The 16,077-nt window shown below is 44.1% G+C and overlaps 1 protein-coding gene across 1 annotated transcript; it reads right to left on the minus strand.

Annotated features, from left to right (window-relative positions):
* RS1 (retinoschisin 1) lies at positions 1 to 15,030 on the minus strand. Its single transcript, XM_055565446.1, has 6 exons — positions 15,003 to 15,030; positions 14,488 to 14,513; positions 13,804 to 13,909; positions 4,910 to 5,051; positions 2,568 to 2,763; positions 1 to 153 (listed from the first exon to the last, which is right to left on the minus strand). Exons 1-6 carry the CDS (start codon positions 15,028 to 15,030, stop codon positions 1 to 3), a joined length of 651 nt encoding a protein of 216 aa, XP_055421421.1.
* Between the last annotated feature and the right edge of the window lie 1,047 nt (positions 15,031 to 16,077).

The following is a 16,077-nucleotide window of genomic DNA, read 5'->3' on the forward strand; positions in this document are numbered from 1 at the left end:
TCAGGTACACTTGCTGACGCACTCCAGCAGCTCCATCCGGATGGCAATGCGGACATGCCAGCCTAGCGGGATGAGCCGGATGAAGCGGGAGATGATGGGGGGCCGCAGCAGGTTCTGGACTGTGGAGGTTCGGTCCGAATTTCCATAGAAAACCTAAAGAGGAAGGAAATACTATCACCATCACAGCAGAGGAGAGAAAAGGAAGACGTTTCCTGTCTGGATTTGGCTCCAACTTTTAACTATGGAAAATCTCAGTGCTTAAAAGGTAGAGAATTTGCTGATATCCTCCAAAATCTGACCTTGAATGTTTGTCAGCACCTACATGCTCCAGGCATCAACAAAAATGAATTAATATTAGGTAACAACACATCCTCAGTCATACTAGCTGCTATTCAAATGCTTAGTACTGTATGTCATCCGTTGCTGCCATATTAGATACTGCAGATAACATTTCCTTCATTGCAGAAAGTTCTACTGGATGGTGCTGATAGAAAATGCCTCTTGATTCATATCACCAATTTTGTGATTTAATCCTTTGCATTTTGACAATGATTTTGAAAAGGACCACATTGTGCTTAAAAGAGGAACGTTCCCATGTTCCAAAGGTATCCACAGTGGGGCTCAAGTGAAAACTTGTGAACTGGCTCTGAAGTTGTGAGCCAAAGCTTAACTGTGTGTGTCTGCATCGATACAAATGGCAAGTACTTTTTAGACTTGGGAAAAAAAGTGTTTTTTAAAAAGAAAAAAGACATAAAAACTAGAGAGAACATTTTCAAAGTGGGAGAGCAGTGCCCAAAATAGAAAAAGGGGTTGCTTCCTGTTACGCAGTAGCTATAACATAGGACACAGTGGCTATTTGCCTATATTTTCAAAGAAACTTCTTTGCACTCTTTCCAGAGTCCTAGTGCTCTTCCCCGTGACACTAGAACATTTCATTTCCTTCTGGGATTATCTCCTATAAAAAATTTGGCTGTCACATTGACCTCATCCATACACAAATCAAGAAGGACTTCAGCTGCCATGATCTTCACTTTATTTCTTCCCAATAGCAACACCCCACACCTTCTTCTCCAAGCTGTTTGCTCTTGAACCTATTTAAGTCAGGAGCCCGGTGAAGAGGAAGGACAGAACAGGCCCACTCCACACAGCTGCCAGAGTGGAGCACTTCTTTGCAAAGAACCATCAAGGCCTTCAGAAACTCAGAGCTTGAAAAAGAATTTGCGTATCTTTTTGACAAGCCAACTAATAAGAACAAAAATGAAATACAATGTCCAAGTATCGAGATGGTTTTTCCTATTGTGTTCAAACTCCTTGAAATCTCAACCTGTGAATGTTTTGCTGTACAAATTGTCATCAGAGAGTACAGAGCCTTCTGATGTTCAGCTACACATGTCTGCTTAACCTGATGAAATGTCTGAATTAGCTGGGGAGGCCTCACTTTCAGGCAAAAGGACAATTAACTTTTCCAAACAGCTGGTGAGTTTTTATTTCACTGCAGATAGCATTTTATATATATGTAAAATATTGACTATATATATGTGTGTATATATATATAGGGCTTCCCTGGTGGCTCAGCTGGTAAAGAATCCACCTGTAATGCGGGAGGCCTGGGTTCGATCCTTGGGTTGAGAAGATCCTTTGGAGAAGGGAAAGGCTACCCACTCCAATATTCTGGTCTGGAGAACTCCATGGACTGTATAGTTCATGGAGTCGCAAAGAGTCAGACACAACTGAGCAACTTTCACTTTCATTTAGCTTCCCTGGTAGCTCAGACGGTAAAGCGTCTGCCTGCAATGTGGGAGACCTGGGTTCAATCCCTGGGTCGGGAAGATCCCCTGGAGAAGGAAATGACAACCCACTCCAGTACTCTTGCCTGGAAAATTCCATGGATGGAGGAGCCTGGTAGGCTACAGTCCATGGGATTGCAAAGAGTCGGACACGACTGAGCAACTTCACTGATATATATATAAACTCAAGAGCCTACTGTGTTCAGTCTGTGTTGAACAAGACTTGGGTCTCAGCCCTCAGAGATTAGTAGGATATAAAGTTTCTCAAAGGTTTAAGTGATTCTATTTCTTCTGAGCTAGAGTCCTTTTAACCATTTACATGGTTTAGTGGCTAACTTGTTGAGATTGTCTCAGTCAACAGTTAGGAGAAGCCATATCCATTGATACATAAAGGGACAAGGACCTAGCCGCATCAGTAGTAGATCAAGGAAACCCATGCAGCAGTGTTCAAGGTCCAATGAGTTTGGAAGCATCCAAATGACCAGTCTTGATTATTTAAGCATCTCTGTGCTGATGTGAGAATTCAGACAAAGATTTCTTTTGCACATATGATGGCACTCATTGGCAGACAAACTGCTAGGCATGAGGGGTACAAAAAAAGACACCTGCGTTGATATTGCCATCAGAGAGCAGATTGTGTGGTGGGGAGGAAGCATGGATGACTCACCATGCTGTGGGGGCAGAGTTCTGACAGAGCATGACGACAGGAACACAGGGATGGATGGGAGGGAAGTCCCAGAAGGGCTGTGTGGAAGGTGGTTTGGGGTAAGCCCGACATACCCGGTTGTTTCCGGTCTGGTCTTTATAGTAAATCCAGTTCAGGCTCTCATCGGTCCTGTACTGCACACTGTACTTGGTCATCCACTCATCGATGTCACAGCGCCCCTGGGTGAGGATCCCCGAAATCACCTTGACCTCCTTCAGATCTATCTGTAACCACTGGCTGCTGTCCTGGAACTTGGAGAGCCAGGCGCACCTGCGTGGACACAGCAAGTCACCAGGAGCCTTACCCCGTGAGCCCCTCTGAAGAGCTGGGAGGCACTGTCTTTTGAGGGGACACCAGCACCTGCAGAGCACCCACAAAGGTCAGGCAGCCTGGGCTGCAATCTGTTAAGCACCCAGAGGCTTGTCCTCAAGAAATATCTGGCCTCTGATCCTTCTGTAGTTTCTCTCTCCCTGCACTTCCACCACCCAAAGAAGAATTGCCAGACTCAAATAATTTGTCAAAGAAATGCCTTCAAGTGTAGCTAAAATCATCTTTGGGGTGTGGTTGAGCATGTTTTTCTTCAAAACATGCAAATACGTGGTCATTTCACCCGCTGGCCCCCTTCCTTTTTCATTAGTCTCTCCTGATGTTCTTTCTCCATAAGTTGTCTTTTTTCTCTTTGATTTCATCTCTTCATACCTTATCTGTGTCTCCTTCAGGTGCTGTCACCCACACCATGGTAGGCACTGTGTACAGAACATGAAACCAAGTGGCTCTGGAAGGCCTTCTCACAATTGTAAAGCAAACCAACCAATGAAGGAACTGATTTATGTTTTAGTTATATCCCTCATAATTTGTGGAAACCTATAGTTTCCCTTTGTGGTATGTGTGTGCGTGTGTGCACACATTGATTTAGCTTCTCAGGACTCTCAGCCCTTGGCTGCCTTCTCTTCTAATTCTGGACTTGCTCCTTGGGTGGCTCCTGAATTTTTAGGTCCATTCCAGACCTTTTCTAAATTCCACATCCCAAGAATCAATTGCCAGCTATTCAACTTCTCCTGGATGCTATACAGCATCTCAAAACATGTCTAAAAAGAGCTCTTAATTATCCTAACCCCAGCCTCTCCTTCCAGTGTTCTTCTCTCTGAATGCTACCACTTCCTCTCTGTCACCTCAACCATCTAATCCATCTCTTGGGTCCATCTCCAAATGTTCCTCAAAGTCATTTCACTGCCACCATGCTAGCCCATGTCACCTTCAGTTCTTGCCTGGACAGCTGGCATAGCTTACTTAACTAGTCTCTCTGGATTCCTCTCCCCACCTCACCCCCAACCCATACTGCACATTAAACCGTTCTTCCCGTAAGAGCCAGAAATTTTTACTTAAAACATAAATCCGATTGTAATACTCCCCAACTTTAAATCTCTCTCTGGTAGAGTCTGCCGGTTGTCTCCCCATATCCTCTACCCATCTTCCTTTAGTAATGGAACCCCTGAGATTTTTGCAAATGAGTGGCCACTCAGCTAAGATCACATTTCCCAGTCTCCTTTACAGCTGGATGGGACAATCTGAACAGATTCTGATCAATGAGATGTGGGCAGCAGTGGCCAGTAGGATTGTGTATATATCCTTAAAGGAAAAGTGTCTGCACCGTGCTCTTCTCTCCCTACTGACTAGACTGTGGATATGGCAGTGGAAACTAGAGCAGTCATCTTGGGCCTCAAGATGGAAACTTCTTATTACGAGAACAAGGTAGAAAGAGTTTGGGTCCCTGATACCATCCAGCTGTCATAACGATTCTAGACTGCCTAATCACCTTCATGTTGATTAAGTCTCTGTATTTGGGGCCTGTTTGTTATAGTAGCACAAATCTGTATTCTAACTCATGCACATTCAGGGTTCTCCCCATATCCCTAAAATAAGGACCACAATCTTTAACATGACTTATAAGGCCCATACCATCTGACTGCTGCCTACCTCTCTGGCCTTATCTCACCATCTAGGCACTTGAGGGATCTTCCCAACTCAGGGCCTTTGCATCTGCTGTGCCCTGTGCCTCTCTCCAACCTTTTCCCAACCTGGCCAACTGCAATTCTCAGGGCAAAGATTTTTTTCCTTAGAAAACCTTTCCTGGTGTTTCAAATCAAATAGGTCTTTCTTCATCTCCTCCACAGTGCTCCTCACACTTAGCAAATAGCCAGTTGTGTGACAGTGTGCTTAGAGTTCCCCCCTCTAAACTGAGTGCTTCTCAAAGGCCAGGAGCTCATCCACCTTGTTCACTGCTATATCCATGGTCCTTGGCACATGGAAGGCACTCAGTCAATATTTGTTAAATAAATAAATGCATTCTATGTCATTCATTTATCACAGAGACATACTTTTTCAAATTACATGGAAAAAATAACACCCTGCTTACCCAAAGCCTTGACTGTTAAGCCGGGCCTTGTTGGCAGTCCAGGAAGAATACCAGCCCACGTACTGCTCCACGTTGGAGCAGGTGATCTGGTCTGGTGTAACCTCTCCTGACTCGAAACCCAGGGGCTTATGGTATGGGCATTCTGGCAAAGGAAAAAACAAGGCACATTGAAACACTCAGATCACATGGCAAGACTCAACAAACATGACATGATTGAAATGACAAATCAGACCCTCTCGTGAGGTGGAAGATGTTTTCCTTTGTCAGCACCGTTCTCAGTGGATAGGACTGGGTCTTCATTCTTTTCACTGCTCTTGTGAGAAGAGAGTTAAGATGAAGTAAAGGGATTGTCATAGAGACTCAACATTCATAAAAGCAGAGGGAAGTAGCTCTATGGCAACCTCTTGGATAGGGGGGAATTTTGAGAAATACTTCACCTCCTCCACAAACTCAGAGACCTAAAAACTAAGAGATTTGTATCAAAATATCATACTTAAATGCCATACTCTCTATTTTCCTTATTAATACTGGTTAGCCATCCCACATGATGACATCAGAGTCCCTAATTGTCCTCAGGCAGCATATGATGCCAATTATAGGAACAAAACAATGGTGAGAGGCAAGAAGGGCAATTATATATTAAGACTGACTTCCTACTTGTAAATTGCAGTTTTCTCACTAGTCTAATGAAATTCTAATGAAAAAAGGAGAGGGGAATGAAATGCGCCTAAGTGACTGTTGAATAGGAACGTTTGAAAGGAACTGCTTTTTCCAAATAAGACTAGACGAAGCTGGTGCTTGTATATGAATTTTCTGCTGCTTCTTATGTATTTCCTCTTATATTTAGCATTGAGTTACCTGGTCAGAGACTGCCAATTGCCAACCAAGCATCTATTCTCCCTTTCTTTTTGACTAAAATACCCTAATTTTGTTGGGTGCAGCAAAGTAGCCAGCTGTATATGTATATATATGTATGTATTTCCCGGTCACCTTTGCAGTTAGAATTGACCATATGACACAATTTCTGATCCATGAGACAGGAGAAGATATCTGTTGGTGATTGCCAATCAAATTTTGCTTGCCCCCTCTTTCTTCCTTGCCTAAAAGAAAGATCTGATGGCTGGTACAACAGTAGCCATCTTGCACCATGATGGTAAGACCAAGAGAACTGAAGAGACCTCAGCCCTGATATCCTTAAGCTATTCCTTACCCCTGGTTTTTTACCATGTGAGTCAAAGCAAAACTATTTCAATAAGCCACTATTTAGGGGGTCTCTTATTCATAACCAAACCCGGATTCTAGCTAAATTTCTTTAGAAAACAAGCGATAAATTTAGGCAGATACATTCTCCTAGTTTTCCAGTTGTGAATGATAAACTTCAAGTAAGGCAGATCAAATTACTTTCTCACCATGTGTAAATGTAAGTTCAGATTAAAAAGCTGAGTGTATTTACTAAGGCATTGTCACCTTCAACAGTAAAATGAGTGCTTATGTCTTTGTAGCAGATAATTTTCAAGCATCAATAAAATTGAATGAGGCTTATAAAAGCTTGAATGACATCCTGAGGCTCTGGAGTGCCTGCTCTGCCTCAGATGCTGAAGACAGAAGGACAGCTTTAGGCCTCTGGCCAAGGTGGCTTAACTGCCTTGCTACCCAGTGTACCGAAGGAATAGGGCCAACTCCCACCAGTGGCTGCAGCTTAGTGGAGCTGGGGGTCCGAGGACAGCATTTGTAGTTTATCAAGTACTCGAAGCTTTGGGGGGCCTATTAATGTCAAGAGAGAGAGAATAGGAGTGCTTTCTGGGCCACTCTATTATGCCTTATGTGGTCAGATCATCAGAGGGGCTTGTTAAGAATGCCGGTTCCAGGATTCTACCCCCAGAGCTGCTGCATTTTTAATGAACACACTTTGAAAGCACACTTTGAAAACCTTGGTTTGCCAGGAAGGTGTTTTGTTGGCTGGAGGATTCAGGGGGCCTGCTCTCTGTGGCCTTGGGGGTTCATCCACCTCCTCACCTCCCCCTCTGACCTGGAAAATGAGCCCAGCCACCAGAAGGAGGGACAAGGCCCCAGCATCAGAAATCTAGGTTTCAGTTGTAAACCACTTAAATTCTAACCATGGATGTCCCTGGGGCCCCTCCATCCTGAACCTCCCTTTTCTTACTCTGGGGCCACCAGCTCAGAGGGAAGAGGCAGAGGGAAAGGAAAAGCCATGGCCACCTCTCCTGATTGCTTTATTCTTGCCATTTGGCTCTTTCTCTATTTTTCCCCTCACATCTCTTTTGCCATCTCTTCCCAATTAGCCCATCTAACAGTTAGTTACACTGCAGCGACCTGGCCAATGGCAATGTCCTTGGAGGCCTGTGAGGGCTTGTCTCGACATGGATCTTGCCCATACTCTCCAGGGCAGATGATGAGCTCACCATCCCCATGGCTTCAGCTGGTGTCTGAAAGCCAAAGAGTGACTCCCAGGCCCCAAGCTCCATTCCACTGCCTCCTGGATATTTTCCAGGTGAACAGTTCCATCTGGGTGACCTAAAGATGCTTCACACTCATCTATCCAAAACCAAGTCCTTCAGCATCCAAGCCCCAAGCCTGCCCCTGTCCAGTGCTCCATGACTCTGGCATTGGCGCCTCCAGCTACCAATCTGCTAACCCAGAAACCCCAGTGTTTGGGCCCAAGGCACCAAGTAGAGACTGTGATGGGTCTCAACCAGGACATCACCTGGAAAGTTAAGAAGTGCTGGTGTTCAGGCCATACCACCAGCGATTCTGATGTCCTTGCTCTGGGGCAGGACCTGGGCATGGGGTAAAGCTGCAGGTGATTTTAATGGGCAGCCAAGCTCAAGAATGCCACTTAAAGCCAGTTCGACCTAGGATGGGATCCCACTCTCCCTTCAGTGAGCTTAGGCAAGCTGCTCAACTTCTCTGGGTCTGTTTCCTCATCTGTGAAATGGGTACAACAGTTGTCCCTGCCTCCATAAAGTTGATTTGGGATTGTTTAAAACAGTGTAGAGTGTAGAGCCTCTATTGCCTGGCCAAAAACAATCAGCTAGTGCTGGTGTAGTGTGAATTTGTGAGAGTATATTAATGTCTTGAGTTGTATATGTTTGTTGTTTTTTTTTTTTATGGTGAAAACTCACCAGAGGAAATAATCTAGCACCTCTCTACCCCTGTCATCCTCCCTATATCCGTCTGAGAAGGTCAGCTTCCTATTTCTAAAGGTTTGGACTCTCCTTGCCTCACAAAGGAGTAAGATGTTTACAAGTGCATGCATGTGATTTGAGACAGGAGAGGCCTATTGACAGCCTAGCATCCCTCAGGCTCATGGATTCGGAAGGTCCAGGCCTCAGCAGGAATGAGGTGACTCTCCCAGATGAGGTGGCTGGAGGCTTTGGGCTTTGAGCCTTGCTGGGGCCTGGGAGAACTCGTGATAGGGGCCTGAGCACCTCTGAGAGAGTCTTAGGAAAATCCCCCAGGATTAAGCTTGGTTCAGAATGAGAAGGGCCACCAACAAGGTGTCTGCCCTCCTGTGAGGGCCAGTCAGGCAGAGAGCTGCCCCCAGTCAGCCCTGGCAGGCCCCCAAGGGGCAGGGGGCAGGGGAGTATAGTCCAAGGGGGAGAAACAGGACCTTCAACAATCCTGTCTTTAGACTCCTCACAGCCCATGATAAAAGAGGAGTCAACCCAGAATTATCTAAAAATTGGAAAAATAGAAAATGTAACATTTCTCCTGCTCTTTGTGCCCTGGAGTGAAGGGCAGTCCACTCACATTCTTACTATTTTCCCTGGCTCCTCCTTTCCCCTTCACCTGGCCACCTCTTCTCATCCTTTGGCTCTCTTCCCATTTCCCCTGCCCACCCTGAGCCGGTAGGGACTCCAGATACTGCCTCCAGCTCCCCTGGTCTGTCTAGCTCACCATTCTATCTTGAGCCGAGCAGAATGCCTGTGTGTGCTAGGCACTCAGTAGATATTGATTGGATGTATGAATGGAGGGATAAACAAACTTCATCACCTCATCTTGGGTGGCTACTGGGGATAAGCAGAGATAATGGCAGGAAGAGGAAGCAGGGAGTTCAGGGAGGTAGTGGGAGTTGACTGGCCCAGAGAATTCCCCATTGGTCTCATCAAAAACTGTCAATTGAGTCTAAACTAGTATTAAACAACATAAACAATGCTGCTAGAGGAATTAAAGCGATCCACTTCACACACACACAGAATATGTCTGTCCCAAGCTTTCTGCTCAATGGAGGTTACTATAAGCTATGAAGCCTTTTTGTGCACTCATTTTACTCTTAAGGAAAAACCTGCATCTTCTGTGGCACAAGTGTCTCTTGTTATCATTAGAAGGGTAAAGGCATCATCATGCTGCTGCTGCTGCTGCTAAGTCGCTTCAGTCGTGTCCGACTCTATGCGACCCCCATAGACGGCAGCCCACCAGGCTTCCCCATCCCTGGGATTCTCCAGGCAAGAACACTGGAGTGGGTTGCCATTTCCTTCTCCAGTGCATGAAAGTGAAAAGTCAAAGTGAAGTCGCTCAGTTGTGTCTGACTCTAGCGACCCCATGGACTGCAGCCTACCAGGCTCCTCCATCCATGGGATTTTCCAGGCAAAAGTACTGGAGTAGGGTGCCATTGCCTTCTCCGAGGCATCGTCATCAGATCAGATCAGATCAGGTCAGATCAGTCGCTCAGTCGTGTCCGAATCTTTGTGACCCCATGAATCACAGCACGCCAGGCCTCCCTGTCCATCACCAACTCCCGGAGTTCACTCAGACTCACGTCCATTGAGTCAGTGATGCCATCCAGCCATCTCATCCTCTGTTGTCTCCTTCTCCTCTTGCCCCCAATCCCTCCCAGCATCAGAGTCTTTTCCAATGAGTCAACTCTTCGCACGAGGTGGCCAAAGTACTGGAGTTTCAGCTTTAGCATCATTCCTTCCAAAGAAATCCCAGGGCTGATCTCCTTCAGAATGGACTAGTTGGATCTCCTTGCAGTCCAAGGGACTCTCAAGAGTCTTCTCCAACACCACAGTTCAAAAGCATCAATTCTTCGGCGCTCAGCCTTTTTCACAGTCCAACTCTCACATCCATACATGACCACAGGAAAAACCATAGCCTTGACTAGATGAACCTTTGTTGGCAAAGTAATGTCTCTGCTTTTGAATATGCTGTCTAGGTTGGTCATGACTTTCCTTCCAAGGAGTAAGCGTCTTTTAATTTCATGGCTGCAGTCACCATCTGCAGTGATTTTGGAGCCCAGAAAAACAAAGTCTGACACTGTTTCCACTGTTTCCCCATCTATTTCCCATGAAGTGATGGGACCAGATGCCATGATCTTTGTTTTCTGAATGTTGAGCTTTAAGCCAACTTTTTCACTCTCCACTTTCACCTTCATCAAGAGGCTTTTCAGTTCCTCTTCACTTTCTGCCATAAGGATGGTGTCATCTGCATATCTGAGGTTATTGATATTTCTCCCGGCAATCTTGATTCCAGCTTGTGTTTCTTCCAGTCCAGCGTTTCTCGTGATGTACTCTGCATATAAGTTAAATAAACAGGGTGACAATATACAGCCTTGACGTACTCCTTTTCCTATTTGGAACCAGTCTGTTGTTCCATGTCCAGTTCTAACTGTTGCTTCCTGACCTGCATACAAATTTCTCAAGAAGCAGATCAGGTGGTCTGGTATTCCCATCTCTTTCAGAGTTTTCCACAGTTTATTGTGATCCACACAGTCAAAGGCTTTGGCGTAGTCAATAAAGCAGAAATAGATGTTTTTCTGGAACTCTCTTGCTTTTTCCATGATCCAGCGGATGTTGGCAATTTGATCTCTGGTTCCTCTGCCTTTTCGAAAACCAGCTTGAACATCAGGAAGTTCACAGTTCACATATTGCTGAAGCCTGGCTTGGAGAATTTTAAGCATTACTTTACTAGGGTGTGAAATGAGTGCAATTGTGTGGTAGTTTGAGCATTCTTTGGCATTGCCTTTCTTTGGGATTGGAATGAAAACTGACCTTTTCCAGTCCTGTGGCCACTGCTGTGTTTTCCAAATTTGCTGGCATATTGAGTGCAGCACTTTCACAGCATCATCTTTCAGGATTTGGAATAGCTCAACTGGAATTCTATCACCTCCACTAGCTTTGTTCATAGTGATGCTTTCTAAGGCCCACTTGACTTCACATTCCAGGATGTCTGGCTCTAGGCATCATCATATGTACTGCTAATTCGGGCTATGCACGCTTAACATACTAGCCTTTCTTACTCAGTGTATAATTTTTCCATGTGTAGACATATGAAAGTCAGACATGAAGAATATTAACATAAAGGAACACAAAGAGAGTTCAGGGCCATTTTTGACAAAAGACATGTGACTATTATTATGCACATGTGTTAGACTTGAATCTGTATGATGATGTAGTGGAATACAGAATAATGTTTATAAAAGAATAGAGTATAAACTTGAATATAATATGGAAATATAAAGTATTGAGTCATTGGATGTCTTATACTTTGATACCTTCCCTACCTTATTCCCCCCCTTTCAGAGTGATGAGGTAATCTTGGCTCAACATTGAAAAAGACAGACCTTTTACTATAAGAGCATTAGGCTGAAGATTAATAGGCCATAATGCAGCCAGCTGGTCACCTTCTGCTCTGTGGGTAGGGCCCCCTGGCAGTAACAGCCAGTGTGCACCTGCCAGCACCTCCCGGCAGCTCTGAATGACCCTCCTGTCCTGTGCTTTCTAGGCTCTCCTTCCCTCATAAGGCGGACTCTGGTGGAAGCACTCTAATCTCAGGATCCAGAAAGACCAGGCCACGTTCTTGATGTTCTAATCAGGATCTGAGGCACTGATGGGCAAGTGAATTCTGGAAAGTTGTGGCCAGTCCTGCTGTCCTGAATCATCTCTTTTGTGGAAGAGCCAACTTACATAAATGAATCAACCATGTAACACTAAGATTGCATTTTTTTCTTTCCAGGGAATATCTGTATTGCTAAAATAAAAACAAAAACCCCAGTGAGGCAAGGAAAACACTTAAGCTAAAAGAATTTCTGATTTCAGAACTTCAAGTTCATGGCAGCTGTGTAGGGGAGAGGGCCTGAACCACCCAGGTCATCTTCATGTTCCTCAGACACACAGCCCTTCTCAGCTGCACAGTTGATGGGGTCAATAAAACTAATCCGTATAAATAATCTCTTCTCAATTTCTTCTTAGAAAGAGCTTCCTTGGACTGGAATTCCAGTAGGACTCCTGTCTCTAGTGAAGAGAACATTTGTTTCCACTAAAGGGTAAACTCCTTCAGGGTAGAGACAGTGGTTCATTTTTTATCTTCCCATCAGCACATAACAGGCACATGATGAGAGAGGGTGGAATTGAATTCTAAATGGATTTATTAAGGAGATTGCCTCAGTCTTGACTGGGCAGATCACCCCAGCACAGAAGGGCTGCAGGAGCTCAGTGGGATGTCCTTCCCAAGGGAGAAGCCCCTGAACTCATCAGCACTTACAGCTTTCCTGGCTACCGGGCCCCCACTGTTTCCTTCCAGGAGACTTCCTTCAGAAACCAATTTCTACCCCTTTAGTAAATAGGAAAGCAGGCAGTAAAAGCCTTTGTAGATCCCCTTTCCCCACAACTTGCTATTTTAATGCAAATTTAATGAAATAGTGCAGAGAAACTCACATACTGCACACTAAACCTCTCTCCTGGAGCTCTTATTAGGCGATTATGTAAAGTGAATGACACGGCAGGGCTCCAGCATAACCCTGGAAAGGGGTGGCAAGGACAGTTTCAGCAAAAGAGACTCGGAGCTGTGGTAAATACTGAGCCTGGCAAAAGTTTGCTAGGCCACTTGAAAGTCAGAATGTGAGCTCTTAGGAGGCAGGAAGAAAAGGAGCTACAGTTTGCCAGGTCCAGGACAAGACGCTTTAATGCCTCATCCATTTTATTCCTCAGAAATACTCCTTGGAGCACGTTCCACACACTTTGGCCCGTGGGCCAAATGTGGCTCCATGCCTGTTTTTATAAATAAAGTTTTATTGGAGCACAGCCTTGCTCATGTATTTACATACTGTCTATGGCTGCTTTCTATTTGAAGTGTCAAGGCCCTGCAGTGCTCAGAGCCACAAATAATTACCGCCGGGTCCTTTACAGACAAAGTTTTCTGGCCCCTGCCTTAGAGGAAGGCATTCATATTAGTCAGCAGAGGCTGCAGAAAAAATTGTCACAGAAATCTCAAAGGCTTAACACAACAAACAGTGATTTTTCACTTAGGTGAGGTCAGCAGGAGGTTCTGCTACATTTAACCTCCCTGGCTCCCAGATGAAAGGAGAAACCACTTTATCCAGCAGGGAAATGGACACCATTTCAGAAGAGACACGGCTCCCTTCAGCTGGAACTGCTCCTGTGAGGCCACCTGACTGTGAAGGGGCTGAGAATGTGAGGCACATGGTGGTTTGGTGAGCAGTAAGTGTCCGGGCATGGTAGTATCACCTCCATTTGACAGAGAAAGGCCAGAGTGGAGTCCCAGAGTTAAACAGTGATGCAGCCAAGATTCCAACCCTGGTATTTCTGGCTCAGAAGCCTGTGCTCTTCTCAAAATTGCTGCCTATCATTGGTTTATTTTAGATAAATTCTGTTATCTCTTTCAGTGAAATTTAGGTCCCATCTTACCATCTCACAGAGGTCAAGTAGAGATCCAGCAAACTGTTCTGAACAATGATAGCAGAGCCATTTGTTGAAGCAGTGGCCATTGAAATTTGCAGTTTAAAGGCCAACTGGTGAAAACCCGACTGTGGCATTCAGGGGATTTAATCCATCAAAGTTGAAAGAAAGAAGAGAAACAGGGTGTTCCCAAGGACACCCCACGGATCTGGTGCCCCAAAGAGAGGAGACACTCACCCGGTATGCAGTCCAAGGGGGTGGAACCTGCAGACCACAGGGCATTGGCACCTCCTTGGCAATCGCACTTGCATGCTTTGTGGTACCAGGGATCTTCACCCTCATCCTGTAGGAAGTCAGGGGGCAGGGACTTCAGAAAAGTCATAGTCAAAGGCAACTGTGGTCAGAACTACTGGAAAAGCTTGCATTCACAAACCTCACTCATTCAGTTCCTATTGTATAGGGCAGCTCTCACTCTACAGCAGTGCAACTGACTTATGAACCCAGTTTAACACAGTCACCGCTCATCTTTGAGTCTAAATAGACAACTGTTTGTCACTGTGGATGACCAGCTAAAAACTTCACAGACACACCTATGTACAGAGCCATGTCCACCACATTGTAGTGAGCTTCCAGTCAAGCTCCTCGCATCTCCTAGAGGTCCCTTCTGGGGATCCAGTTTTAAAAGGGACTGAATTCAAGATTCTGCCATCTGACTTAAGACCTGGTCCACTTGCATTATCTCATTTATCTGAATCAGTCTTGGACTTTGTCCAGATAAAACATGCTATTTCCACCACCAGAAAAAAATATATGTTTAAAAATACATTTTTAAAGAAGTGGTAATTCTATACATTGTTTTTGGCTACAAAAATCTTCAAAAACAGTATCTGTATGAATTCCAGCCTTCTTACTGTAACATACCTCAGTAGATGATAATCCCAGTGTGGCTGAGCAAAAGGACAAGAGAGGAAAAATCAAGTTAAAACAAGAAAGAAAAATTCAACAAATGACTCATTACACGGAAAAGCAAAGTGATAATAATCACATAAAAAGTTAACAAGACCCCTTCTGGAAGAAGTCAAAGTGAGTAAATATGTGCCTGGAAAAACATCCACGGAGGCTTAGAAACTAGGGACAGTAAAATAGAAAGACAAAGATGATGGTAATTATCTTGTTCATTATAGAATTTTGGAAAAATACATTAATGTTGCAAAGAGAAAAAAGGCACCTCTCTCTCTACATACACACACACACACACACACACACACACACATATAAATATACCACCAAAGGTAACACTATTAACATTTTACTGTAAATTTCTTCTCTTTTCTTTCATATTTTAAGAACATATTTGAGAACCTATCTAAACAATGTTTTAAGTTTATGACATTCTTATTCCATTTAACATTGTCAGTGAGAGTTTTTCCCTTTACTTGTTAACTCCTTATCATTCATCATCATGGTTCCCAGTGTCTGCCCAATGTGCTATTAAAGAGTTGATTCCTAGACCCCCTTGTGACATAGTTAGGTGATTTAGAATTAGGACATCATTTTTTTAAAGTTTTTTTAGGTTTGTTTATTATCTACAAGAAATATCAAACCATAGTCAAAGTATAAATACCATATAAATGATGTGGAAAAATTGAAAATCTGCAAAATTTAACAAAATACTAACATTTAATCTATCTCTATAGAAGTATGAATAAATAGAGTGAATGCATAATTTAATAGGAAAAGAGTTTGTCTATGTTAGCATAAGCTGATCACTTAAACCTGCACTGTCCATTGCGGTAGTCACTAGTCTCATGTGGCTATTTGAATTTAAATTCATTAATAAAATTAAAAATTCAATTCCTCAGTCATACCAGCCAAATTTCAAGTGTTTGCTGGCCACGTGACATAGTGGCTCCTGTACTGGGCAGCACAGATACATAACATTTCCATCATCACCCAAGGTTCCATTAGACAGTGCTAGTTTACTGCACCAAAGCTCCATTTTCCATTTTCAACAAAACAAATTCCTTTATTTCTTTTCTGATTATAAAAGCAACACATACCTATTATAAAAATCTCAAACAAAACCCAAGTATAGGTAGTAGATATAAAAGTCCTTCCTTAACCACTTTCCTGTCTAAAAATTGAATCTGATGCCCACCAAAAACTTTCAGATTGTGAGAGTAAAGGAGTGGTCTCATCATTTTCATTAGAATTATAAAGCTAGTTTTTGGGTTTTTTTCAAATTGTGCCTTTCTTTAATAATATGTATCCTTCCACACACCACTTTTTTGTGTCCACTGTGAGCCTGGCTCTGCTCCAGGGCCTGTGCTTTCTGAAATGGAAGCCTTGCTCTCTGCCCACAAGGGGCCTGAGGACCCAGGAGAAGACAGATCACTGGACTGCGCACATGGTGAGTCCCCTGCTGGGTTATGCATAGGCTGTAAGGGTAGTCGAGGGGGCATGTCTTTTAGCCTGAGCAAATTCAGCACTACCTCTCAGCTATGGTCAACA

Source organism: Bubalus kerabau, chromosome X, assembly GCF_029407905.1.
Source record: "Bubalus kerabau isolate K-KA32 ecotype Philippines breed swamp buffalo chromosome X, PCC_UOA_SB_1v2, whole genome shotgun sequence".
NCBI classification, from domain to species: Eukaryota; Metazoa; Chordata; class Mammalia; order Artiodactyla; family Bovidae; genus Bubalus; species Bubalus kerabau.